We start from the raw sequence: 11,777 nt of genomic DNA on the forward strand, positions 1-11,777 counted from the left end.
TTTTTTGCAAATATAATTAAAAGCACTTTTATTTAGTCATTTAGTTTTCAATCTTCAAAAAATGATTATTTTTAATACATTTATTGCACATCTTAATGGTATACTGGGAAATTAATAAAAAAAATGGTTTTGTTGTTCCTTAAACCATAAATAAAAGAATATCGAAACCAATTTAAGTGATAAGGGCAAATATATCAAAACTATTACTTAATGCATTCAACACATTAGCTATATGGTTTTGTGTCCTTTAATATACATTTTGAATATGATCCCTTATAAATCCCTTAAAGTTATATATATAGTTTTAATATTACTGCATATTACCTTTGACATTATTGCAACTAAAAAACAAGTTTGACAATAAATATTTTTTCTTTTGTCTAGTTGCTGTTGCTACAATTTAAAATAATGAATAGAATTTTGGGAGACTTGTTTTACAAATACCTTTCTTAGGAACTTTTTAAAACAAACAAAATGTTGACAACGGATTTGTCAAATGTATAACTATTTAAAATGAACAAGTATACATATATATTGCTGACCTTAAAAATCTTGTTTTTTTTCAGTGTGTGTCTGTTTGAGCGACACTTAATTACAATGTGCCAGCTTAAGGGCAACTACACAAACAACTGCAAATATAAAGTGCAGCCCGCAGCAATTGCAACACACACACACATACATTTACACACTCAAGCATGCACACATTGATTTTAATGAGTTGGCAGGCGACAAAGAAAATCAAGTCGGTTTTGACAGTCGCACGAGTAAATCAAAATTTTTATACACATTTTTCCTGATTTATTACACAACTGCACATTAAAACGAATTTGTGAAAAATGACTTGCAATTAATAGACTTGTTCAAATTTAATAGTTTGGCAAGCACTTCATATTTATTACGAGAGCTTAGATCATTGTTTTGGTTATCATTGCTTTTAAATATTATAATAAAAAAAACCGAGAAAATAAGACTTGTATATATTTTTTTGGTAGGGTTTTGTTGTAGAACTATTTTTTCAATGACTCACAAAAATTTCAAAATAAAAAAAAACTTATAGCCAAATTAAAATTTATTTGCGAAATTCAATTTAATAATATAGTTTAGTTATTTATTCATATAATAATTATAAGCTATAAGGAAAAGCACTAAATTAGTTCATGGAGTATTTAATAACAATTTAAATGTAATATTATAAAGCTTTTTGAAACATAATAAATGTATAAATAATATCCACTAGCCTTAGTCTCCTGAACGAATTTCACCTTAAGAGGGTTTGATATCCATAGATAAGTGAGTGATAATGGACTGACCTACTCCCAGATGAGATGCATCATCGTTAGCGGCGTGATAAGCAGAAACAGCAGCGCTCCCAGTGTGATGGCCTCCACTGTGCCGGCTCCACCAGACGCATATTCATCAAAATAGTTGCCATATATGGCGAAGGTCATTAGCTGGCTGTGCGGCTGTCGCAGTTCCATCTTAATCCTGGTTAGATTATCCGTTTCCTCCGTTGACCAAATTAATTGCGAGGGCTGCAGGGCGTAGAGATTGGATGAGCCGAGAGTGCTGGGCATAATGAGACGCCGTGGTTTTCGCACAAACTCGCCAAGGATCTGTAGTTTGGTGAACATGACTGGGTGTCCTTGCTGCTCGCCGATTAGCCCACAACTTTCCACATTGGCACCGCTGCAGGCGAACAAACCACACAGCCGGATGGCACTGTACTGCTCCTCCTCGTAGCGCCTTTCGCCCACCCAAACACCCAATCTGTAGCTATATCCCGACAGCGATTCCACTAGCGTCCAACTAATCTGAAACTCACAGCACAAATCCTTCTGGCATATCCTTTTGTTCACCGAACTTTCCTGGACCATGGGCAATTCCCAGGTGGCGAATTTATCCAATTCCGGTTGCTGCAGGAGTTTTAGCTTAATCGGTGACGTCTTTTCCGGTTCCAAAATCTCATCCGTGAGAATCTGATCCTCGGGATTTAGGGGAACTTTAGCCAAAAGCAACTTCCTTTGACCCTCCATCTCGTCCGTGATCATTAGACGAGTCAAAGCTCCTTGTTGACCTGCATAAATGCCACTGCCACTTATTCCCGACCGCGGAACACTTGCTCCGGAGGCCAGCAGATTCACACGATTGGCCCAAGCCCAACCCTGCTGAAATTGGGATGCTGTAAAAAAAAATAAAATAAAAGTCTATCCTTACAATATAAACTTTTAAAATAAGGCAAACATTACATCATAAATCAGTACAAAATCATTATAATTAATAGATGAATGGCTTTTCTTGAAATTTTATTGGTATTATTAGCACCAAAATAAATAGTAAAAAAATTGCTAAAATTGGCGTGCTGCAAATTAAATATAAATTTTCAAAATAAAAAAAAAAACCATTAATCAGTCAAAAATCATCATAATTCAAAATACAGCTTATTAAAAGGCAACAAATAAATACATATTCACATCGTTTTGTTATTTGTTTTGCTAAGGTTTTGTAAGGTTTTTTTTTATAGAAATCATTTCTTAAATCAAAAAAATTTTTTTTTTCTGATATATCACAATGTAAAATGTAAAGAAAACTATTTTAAATTTTTCATGCATTATATTTCCTAGTAAATATCAATTACCTGTGAGAAAAGGCAGCTCGGAGTTAAACATTTTGGTGACTATCAAATGGCGAATGCCCAAACGCTCCACCAAATCCTGAGCGGGCGTATAGAAGAGCATGTCGAAGCAGATAAAATGAGCGAAGGTGACATTGAAGTCGGTGCCAAAGGTGGCCAATTCGGGCGATTCAGTTCGATTGGTGGACGGTTCCAGGTATAGATTCCACTTTCTGTAGCGAGATACTACAGCGCCCAGTCGATCGAACACCACATTGGTATTGAAGATGTTATATCCCCTATTGGAACAGGTGGTTCCCGTAGGACAATTCTCTGGTGACCGCTCCTTTACGTTTATAACGAGATAGGTGCTATATTCCCTGGCCGCACAGGCCAGTCGCCTTAGAAAAGGAGCTATTTCGGGATCATCACCTGGCTGCTCTTCACATAAACTTTGATCCGTGATCTCCGGCACCGCTGTCAGAGTGAGTACTGTATTTAGAGTGGCCTCTGGGAAAACAATGATATCCGTAGTGCCATTGCCGGAGTGCATGAGCTCCAGATAACCGGCCAGATTCGATTCCAACAGCTGTTGCGAAGTAGCGCCCATTATCGCCGGTCGAAATTCCGCCACACCAGCTGTATAAAACTGTGGCCCATCATCGCTAGCCACAGCAACACTTATTACAACACTGAGGAGCCACACAAATCGACCGAGAAATCCAAACATTGTGTGCATTGTTCAACGATCGCAAGCCGACTAATCCCAACCGGTTTTATTCGTTTCCCTCTATCTCTCGTATACTTACTCATATATATATACATATATCTACACGTATATTTTCCACGCCATATCAGCTATCGGAATTATTTCGAACTATCTGTCGAGATTTTCTATCTAATCGGTTAAATCGGTAATCAGGCGTTTCGTAAACGCGTGCAAGGGTTTTAAAAACGTTTTGTGAAGTAGAATTTCGGGCTATTATCTGTATAAACTTGTCTTTATAATGCGTTTCGGCAGGCACATTCCTTCTATAGAAGACATTTTGTATACATATAGTATTAGGTGAACTCCCCATCTTTCAAAAACTCAGTGAACATTAAATTTCAATAAAATACTAATCTTGTTTATATAAACAGTACCGATTTTTATACATTTTGTTGGTGTTCCATAAAAGTCCCTAAATTCCAACTGGAGTAAAATACCCTGTATTAAACTTAATGGGTTAATAAAATAGATACTAAAAAGCATACTTTTTTAATATAATTTGTAAAGCTCCTAGCAAATTTTTAATCAAATTTCTCAGTTTTTAATGTTCATTGTTTACTGGATCCTTTTTATATTTTAGGGTTCTTGTAACCGCAGGCCAATTGCTCATCGACGGTGCCCACACCAAAAGTGCAATCGTTGTAGTAGTAGTTGCCATAAATGGCAAAGGTCAAGAGGTTACTGACCTCCTGCGATTGCCTTAAGCCAAATCGCACTTGGTGGCTATGAAAAAGAGAGAAAACTTATTAGTTAAAATATAATTTAGATAGATCCTACAACAATAAAAAAAATGTTATGCTTAATTTTCAAATTAAATAGTTTAATTTTATAAACCTTAAAATTAAAACGAAAAATAATTAAGTTGAGTACAACATATTCTTATTAACTACGTTTTTTTAGCAGTGTAACTCACCCCTCCTCGGAGGTCTGCTGTTGAGACCATTCGAAATATTTCGGCTCCAGAGGCAGCAGATTATCGAGCAGGGTGTCGGGGAAGAGAAGGAACTCCCGTGACTGTGGATAGGTGACCCGGATTTCCAGATGGGTGAAGGTCACCAGCGGCTGCTCAAGGTCAGGCAGCAGCCGACCACAATCGTCTATGGAACTCCCCGAACAGGTGAACAATCCACAATTGCGTATATAATTCACATCCAGTCGCTTTTCATTGCGCCAACCCTCGAAAATTCCAATTCGATAGCTATAGGAACTGGAGTTCTCTACGGGATTGGCCAGGGATCTCCAGGCCAAGTCGTAGTGACAGCAAAAGTCACCGTGGCATAGAATCTTGCTGAGATGGCCACTCTTTCCGGATTCAATTGGCAGCTCCTCGCTGCTGAAATTCTCCAGATAATCGCGCTTTATGTTGAAACGGGAACTGGTGGCCACCTGGTGATCCCTGAGCTCCCTCTTCATCCGCCTCCGGCCCTGGTATTTTGGTACCTGGGCCACATATATAGTCCGCTCCCCGGCATCCTGGCGCATCACCCTCTCCAATGAGCCACTGCGTCCATGGTAAATCCCCGAGCCACTGGTTCCCATGGCGGGATCACTTGCCCCGGCCGCCAGCAGATTCACATCGTTCGCATACGCCCAGCCCAGTTGGATCTGAACAGCTATTTTAGAGTAAATATATTACATTTTTAAAAATAAATAAAATTAAGTATATAATAAATGGCTGCAACCACAAAGAAAAATTGTCGTGGAAACTAAACTATAGTAACATGGACTTAAAACTAATGGGCAAGAAAAATTTCTCAATAAGATGAGTATTAAACTCATACCACGGAAGTTTCAAAATAAAACTTATGTGGCTTAAATGTCGGTACAGAAATGAAACTAAAAAGAATAGGGATTATATTATTTGGTATTACTTTAAGACCCACTTATGAAAACTAAAATTTAAGTTTTATTTTTCACATTAATTCAAATACTTTAATATTAATTCATGCAATTTAAAATGCATTTAATATTTTGATTTTATATATCATTTAAATGTGAAATTAAAAATGAATTCAATAGCCCGATCTTTATTTTAATTAAACATCTAACAACATTATAAATACTAAGTAATTTTGATTTTTGTTCCGAATTTTAATTGAAATATTCGAATGGCTGATTAAAAATCTTAAGCACTTGACCATTGTATGTATGACTTGTTTATCTCAAGAGTGTTGTGAGAGCCCTTAATTAGCAATCACTGATTGAACTGAAACACTTTTCATGGAACTCACCTGTGAGAAAAGGCAGTTGGGAGAACCACATGGCCGGGTAGACAAAGTCCGTGACTCCCTGATCCACCAGCTGGTGGGCAGGAGTATAGAACAGGATGTCGAAGCAAATGAAATGCCCGAAGGTGACCCCGAAGTCTGTCTCAAAGGTGCTCAGTTCGGGGAGGAAGGTACTGTTCTTGGGCTCGCCGTACAGGTGAACTTTTCGGTATCTGGACACCACCACTCCCTGGCGATCGAAGACCACATTGGTGTTGAACACATTGAAGCCGTCTAAAGCACACGATCTCGTGTCCTCGGGAACATCCTCACACTTTTGCTTCTCCGTCAGATTTATCACAATATATTTGCTGGCATTGCGGGCCGCACACGACAGGATCACCAGAAAGTCCTCGTAATAAGTGGCATTCGGATCACTCAAACAGGGATTTATCAGATGATCGGGATTGGGCACAAAGCTCGTGGCACCCATATCGTTGAGGGTGCTCTCGGGGAACACAATAATATCCGTGGAGCTGGCATTCTTCGATTGAATGATCTCCAAATAGGCGGCTAGATTATCGGACACTAGATTCGAGGGTCTGAACTCCACCACACCAGCCGTATAGTAATTCCTCTTTGAAACTGAAGCCTGGAGATGGAAATCCGAAAATCAAATGGGTCTTTATAATTGTTTATATAGTTTACCTGTTGGCTTAATTCGAACATTAACCCCAGGGTAATGCAAAGAAGGAAAAACCCTGAAGAATAAATCGCCATGCTCTTTGAACACTTAGATATTGGCAAATGACTTGCCAACTTCCAAACTTGGCTCTTTTTATAGAAATTCTCACGAAAAGATGGGTTAATCTTATCTGCCGGAAAACCCGTCGAAAACAATTTGTGTCTGAACTCGTTCGATTAAGTGGCCTCATATTTTGACATTCCAAATAACCAAAGAGACAATAATAAATAGAATAATGGTATTTACCATTGAGTGCCAAAAATAAGCAAGCAACATAAATAGAATTCAACTTGATTTTGTAAACATTTGTACTTCTAATGGAACATAAATAAAAGCCTACAAGTATATTTCCATTAAATGGACTGGTTTTATCAACTAGGTGACCCCCTTATCACCGATGACACTTCACATTTTGAGGGCTGCTAGGCAAAACTATTTTTGTTTTTCATACAAAAAGTTTTAAAAAAAAGTGTGTTAATATTTACTAATCTTAATCAAAGCCGACTTTTAGGCAATTTACAAAACTGCATTGTTTTTATTAATAATTGTATTGGCAAACAAAAAAAAATGCATCACCAAATATCACTAAAGTCGAGGAACCTAAAAATGCAAAACAAACTTGGAATGCACACTATTTATTTATCACTTCTCTGTGATATTTATGAAAGGCCAAAAAAATACATTTTAAAGGGCCTAAAGGATAATTAAAGGACTTTCTGCCTTGTTTGAATTCCATCCAGTATCTTCAAGTAGTCGAGATATTCATAATGATAGTACGGGCAAGAGATCGAGTTTGCCGAAAACTTTTCCAATTTCTTCGCATTCGATTGCTTCAGAGATTTTTTGAGAATGGTTCTTTGATTTACATAAAACTCCAAACATTTCTCAACTTTCTGCTGCGGAATAATGCTATCCAATTCCTCGATACGATCCGAGATTTGTAGCTCCAAGATCGAGCGTTCAATATTGTACGCCTCAAAGCCAAATTGAATGGCGAATTTGTCGGCTAGTTCAGTCTTGTTATTTCTCACTGCCGAACGAATTCTTGAAATCCAGTTGAGAAACTCTGTGTTGTCCTGCCAATGACCAGTGAAATTCTCCAGAAAAGTCTTTAGCTTATCCGTCACTTGCTTATGAATGTCGGCCAAGGGATCCTGTTGAATAGATTCCAATTTTTCTTTGATCCTATGACTTAAAAAAGATTTACTTTCCGATGCTCCTTGTGAGAGTACAAGGCACAGCAGAAAAAGGCTGAATTTCCAACTCATGTCCTTGGATTTGTAGAGTTTTACGGTTTTGCAAAATATAAGCTGACTATATTGAAACAAATAGAACTGCCCTTTTATATAGACTCGTTCGTATAACTTGGTATGTCTTAATTTAGATAAGCTTCTCTGTAAAATTCCACAAATTGTTACGCTTGCACAATTCGTTGAAATATAGATTTAATTTATTAAAATGCAATCAGCAAGGTAAAAAACTCAGAACAGATAGCTACGAGCTTTGAAGACAAAATTTAATTAAAAATAGGGTGACATGTGGGTTAACTGTTCTGTTATAAAATGTATTACATACATAAGAAGCGTTCTAAATAGTTTGTACTAATACGATTCTTGAAATGTCTATATTTTCCACATTTTTAAATAAAAGCAAAACAAAATAAAACAGAAATCTCTATTTTAATGCACACCCTCCAATTTAAATTAATTAAATTAAATTCAGTGATAAGAACAACAAGTAGAAATAACAATTTTAAAACCATAACTAAAATAATTGTTAACAAAAATAATATTTCATCGTTAAGAATCCCAATTCAATAATATATTTCACTTTCTTTATAATTCGATATAATCGACATTTCGTATTGTTAATTTTGTATTTTTGAAAATGTACTTAATTCCTCTGCTATAAGTGCCTTTATAATAAGTAAAATTGTCACAAATAAATAAATAAATAAATTTGTTGTATAATTGAATGAAAAGATATTGTTTGCATAAAAAAATGGTATCATTAGGCTTTGAAAATTAAAGTAGTAAAAAAGTCGGATATTTTATTAGCTTTTAATAGTATAAATACTGTTAATATCGACCAATAGGTGTAGTAAAAAAAAATAAAACTCAACTGAATGTGAGTAACCCGTTTGTATTGCAACCAGTCATTTTCCCTGGACATATACTTTGATCTCATTGGGCTCTGGTCCAGGTGATGGCCAGCATGACCAACGGCATCGTTAGCCATCCCCCAAGGATTGAGAGCCCAGTGGACCCGCTCCTGTATCCACAGGCCACCTGCTGCTCCTCGGTGCCATCGCCAAAAGTGCACTCGTTGTCATAGTAATTGCCATAGATGGCAAAGGTCAACAGGTTGCTCACCTCCTGAGATTCCTTGAGGGCAAAGCGAACATCATAAACGTAGCTAGGGATCATACAAATCCATTAAAATATACATTTTGATTGGCATAGAGATATTCAGATGTTTTACCTATCTTCATGGGGTTTCTGCTGCGACCATTCGAACTGATTGGGCTCCAAGGGCAGCAGGTTATCCTGCAGGGTGTCCGGTATCAGCAGAAACTCCCGCGACTCCGGATAGGTGACCCCGATCACCAGCCGCGTGAAGGCCACACGGGGCTGCTGGAGGTCACCCTCGGTGGTCAGCAGTTTGCCACAATCATCGATGGAATCCCCCGAACAGGTGAACAATCCACAATTACGAATGTAATTGGCATCCACATCCTGTTCGTTGCGCCAACCATCGTAGGTTCCCACTCGATAGCTATAGTACACACTACTATCATTCGCCGCATTCCTTTTCGCCAGCGATCTCCAGGCAATATCGAAATTGCAGCAAAAGCTGCCTTGGCAAATGGTTCTATTGATGGTGCCACTAATTCCCTGATCCAACTGCAGCAAATCGGATTCATAGTTCTCCAGATCATCCCGCTTCATGTATAAACTACTGGTTGAGGCCACCTCTCGGGGTTTGATCTCCGTCAGACTCCTCCGCAAACGCTTTGGCAGGGATCTACTACGGGTATATTTGGGCACCTGTGCCACATAGATACTCCTCTCACCGGAATCCTGCCTCATGACGCTGGTCAAAGTGCCCGAACGTCCGTGGAAAATACCCGAACCGGTGTTTCCAATGGAGGGACGACTGGCTCCAGAGGCCAAAAGATTCACATCGTTGATATAGGCCCAACCCAGTTGGGTTTGAACAGCTAGATAGGAAAATATAGAGAAATTAGACCTTTAGTTATATTTCATAAGTTATATAGATACTACTTTAACTGACTCAACTAATAAATTAATCAAATATTTAAAAGAAAATATAACTTATGTCTGAAAGTTCGATGAATTCAATTCTTAAGACGACATTATTTCTTTCAGTGCATTCTTATATACACCTTTTTATGTGATTTCAGAACCTTGGTGCATAAATATTTAATTATTTATGCTCTTTGGTCTTAAAAATCTTAAAAATCGCGTTTTTGATTATGATAGGACATTCTTTAGGGGCTTTAAATATTTAACCAAATAAATATGTTAGCGGTTTGTTATATTTCTCCTTTTCTCTTGTTCTAAAGAATTCGCGTTGAATGATTGAAACAATAAGTTAAAATCCACGATTTTATTTTTTTCTTCATACTCATGCAACACTTTATTTCTTAGCCCCTGCTAAACGACCACGTGCGTAGCTACATGTCATAGCTTTGCTGCTCGATTGCCAGCCATTAATGATTTTGTGGTCTTTACAACCCGATACCAATTTTTCGCTGTGCATAATCGGTTCACGGCACTTCATCTAGAGGGGTGGTGAGAGCCATCAATTAGCAATCGATTGGCCGCTTGATAAGGAACGCATGTCAATGAACTAGCCCCCACTTAAAGTACTTTATCTCTCACATTTACCTTATGTCTCACCTGTAAGGAAGGGCAGTTGGGAGAACCACATGACCGGGTAGACAAAGTCCGTGATGCCCTGCTCCACGATGAGCTGGTGGGCGGGCTGGTAGAACAGGATGTCGAAGCAAATGAAATGCCCGAAGGTGACCCCGAAGTCCGTCTCGAAAGTGCTCAGTTCTGGCCGGAAGGTGATGTTCTTGGCCTCGCCGTACAGGTGAATTTTTCGGTACCTGGACACCACCACTCCCTGACGATCGAAGACCACATTGGTGTTGAACACATTCAATCCGTTCGAGGCACACGGTCTCGTGTCCTCCGGCACATCCTCACACTTTTGCTTCTCCGTCAGATTGATCACAATGTATTTGCTGGCATTGCGGGCCGCACACGACAGGGTCACCAGGAACTCCTCGTAGAGCTCGGCATTTGGGTCACTCAAACAGGGATTTATCAGATCCTCGGGATTGGGCACAAACGTGGTCGAACCCACCGAATTCAGTGTGCTCTCGGGGAAGACAATTATGTCCGTGGCACTGGCATTCTCAGAGTTTATGATCTCCACATAGCCCTCGAGGGCATCCGACCAGGCCGACAAGCTGAGGATCGACTGGCGGAACTCCACCACTCCGGCCGTATAGTAATCCGAATCGGCCAAAGACGCCTGCAAATTAGCAAGAACCAAAACAATAACCATAAAATGCCAATCAATTAATCTCCGATTAAGACAGCCTAATCGCGATCGTAGCGTAACGTTAAGTGGTTTCCCAGAAATCCCACCTGTTGACTCATGCCGCACATTAGTCCCAGGATTAGGAGCACCAACAAGAGCCGCCACGAATTCTTCGCCATTTCCGATTGAATCTGACAATTGCTAATGACTGGCACAGCCTCAGACATGGGGGCTTTTATACCTTCTGTAGGTGTCCATAGGAGTGGCCACCATTTAGCGGGAACTACTTAATCTTATCTGCGAGTACCGAATGGTTCGCTCTTTCCAGAGCTGCCAATATTTTACATTTAACATTTAATAACTTTCAAAATGGTTAAAAACCATATGGATTTCTATTAATTGGATTTGGGGAGTATGGAATTAGGTTAAAAACTCTATGGAGTGTAGGGAAAATGAGGTCGTTTTCTACACAAAACAATTTTCAATACAATACATGGCCACAAAAAATAATGTTTAAGAAAATTCCAAATACTACTTGCCTTTAAAAAACTACTATTTAATATAACAATAAAAAAATGTACAATAAAAAAATGTATTTTATATTTTTTAATTTCGGAAACAACCAAAAAAGAGGACTTCTAACAACCAGATCAAATTATAAATAACAAAAAAGGTAATACAAAGTTAAACATTTAAGGGTTTTATTTTGTTGCTTAATCACATACAAATGGATATTGAAAACTTAAAAAAATAATAAACATATTGGCATTTCCGGACTTCTTTAGCCCTTTTCTAGCCAAAACGGCTGCAAAAAGACCAAATGGATTGCACTAGATCGGTTAAATCAGTGAAATTCGATGGTTTCTTTGG

At 38.4% G+C, this 11,777-nt stretch overlaps 4 protein-coding genes across 4 annotated transcripts; all 4 read right to left on the minus strand.

Annotated features, from left to right (window-relative positions):
- LOC108141415 (vanin-like protein 3) lies at positions 1-3,381 on the minus strand. Its single transcript, XM_017264791.2, has 2 exons — positions 2,636-3,381; positions 1-2,179 (listed from the first exon to the last, which is right to left on the minus strand). The coding sequence occupies exons 1-2, from the start codon at positions 3,348-3,350 to the stop codon at positions 1,311-1,313; spliced, it is 1,584 nt and encodes a 527-aa protein (XP_017120280.1). The 5' UTR covers positions 3,351-3,381; the 3' UTR covers positions 1-1,310.
- Positions 3,382-3,711: 330 nt separating this feature from the next.
- Positions 3,712-6,395, minus strand: LOC108141667 (vanin-like protein 2). The gene is made up of 4 exons (XM_017265144.2): positions 6,296-6,395; positions 5,612-6,239; positions 4,294-4,993; positions 3,712-4,103 (listed from the first exon to the last, which is right to left on the minus strand). Exons 1-4 carry the CDS (start codon positions 6,365-6,367, stop codon positions 3,950-3,952), a joined length of 1,554 nt encoding a protein of 517 aa, XP_017120633.1. The 5' UTR covers positions 6,368-6,395; the 3' UTR covers positions 3,712-3,949.
- A 556-nt stretch (positions 6,396-6,951) lies between these two features.
- On the minus strand, positions 6,952-7,636 carry LOC108140709. The gene is made up of 2 exons (XM_017263669.1): positions 7,544-7,636; positions 6,952-7,486 (listed from the first exon to the last, which is right to left on the minus strand). Exons 1-2 carry the CDS (start codon positions 7,598-7,600, stop codon positions 7,037-7,039), a joined length of 507 nt encoding a protein of 168 aa, XP_017119158.1. The 5' UTR covers positions 7,601-7,636; the 3' UTR covers positions 6,952-7,036.
- A 495-nt stretch (positions 7,637-8,131) lies between these two features.
- LOC108141480 (vanin-like protein 1) lies at positions 8,132-11,123 on the minus strand. Its single transcript, XM_017264895.2, has 4 exons — positions 11,015-11,123; positions 10,256-10,898; positions 8,814-9,552; positions 8,132-8,747 (listed from the first exon to the last, which is right to left on the minus strand). Exons 1-4 carry the CDS (start codon positions 11,084-11,086, stop codon positions 8,516-8,518), a joined length of 1,686 nt encoding a protein of 561 aa, XP_017120384.1. The 5' UTR covers positions 11,087-11,123; the 3' UTR covers positions 8,132-8,515.
- Positions 11,124-11,777: the final 654 nt, after the last annotated feature.

This window comes from Drosophila elegans, unplaced genomic scaffold (assembly GCF_018152505.1).
Source record: "Drosophila elegans isolate 14027-0461.03 unplaced genomic scaffold, ASM1815250v1 contig_149, whole genome shotgun sequence".
NCBI lineage: Eukaryota > Metazoa > Arthropoda > Insecta > Diptera > Drosophilidae > Drosophila > Drosophila elegans.

What these genes read in the sequence shown, in the direction of transcription:
- LOC108141667 (XM_017265144.2), bottom strand. Translation starts at nt 6,367, where the DNA reads ATGGCGATTTATTCTTCAGGGTTTTTCCTTCTTTGCATTACCCTGGGG. An exon ending in TGTTCGAATTAAGCCAACAG is followed by an intron (nt 6,240 to 6,295) that starts GTAAACTATATA and finishes TTCCATCTCCAG; the next exon opens with GCTTCAGTTTCAAAGAGGAA. An exon ending in CAGCAGACCTCCGAGGAGGG is followed by an intron (nt 4,104 to 4,293) that starts GTGAGTTACACT and finishes TCTTTTTCATAG; the next exon opens with CCACCAAGTGCGATTTGGCT.
- LOC108140709 (XM_017263669.1), bottom strand. Translation starts at nt 7,600, where the DNA reads ATGAGTTGGAAATTCAGCCTTTTTCTGCTGTGCCTTGTACTCTCACAA. An exon ending in TACTCTCACAAGGAGCATCG is followed by an intron (nt 7,487 to 7,543) that starts GAAAGTAAATCT and finishes TCTATTCAACAG; the next exon opens with GATCCCTTGGCCGACATTCA.
- LOC108141480 (XM_017264895.2), bottom strand. Translation starts at nt 11,086, where the DNA reads ATGGCGAAGAATTCGTGGCGGCTCTTGTTGGTGCTCCTAATCCTGGGA. An exon ending in TGTGCGGCATGAGTCAACAG is followed by an intron (nt 10,899 to 11,014) that starts GTGGGATTTCTG and finishes GCTAATTTGCAG; the next exon opens with GCGTCTTTGGCCGATTCGGA. An exon ending in CAGAAACCCCATGAAGATAG is followed by an intron (nt 8,748 to 8,813) that starts GTAAAACATCTG and finishes TATGATCCCTAG; the next exon opens with CTACGTTTATGATGTTCGCT.
- LOC108141415 (XM_017264791.2), bottom strand. Translation starts at nt 3,350, where the DNA reads ATGCACACAATGTTTGGATTTCTCGGTCGATTTGTGTGGCTCCTCAGT. An exon ending in CGAGCTGCCTTTTCTCACAG is followed by an intron (nt 2,180 to 2,635) that starts GTAATTGATATT and finishes TTTTTTTTACAG; the next exon opens with CATCCCAATTTCAGCAGGGT.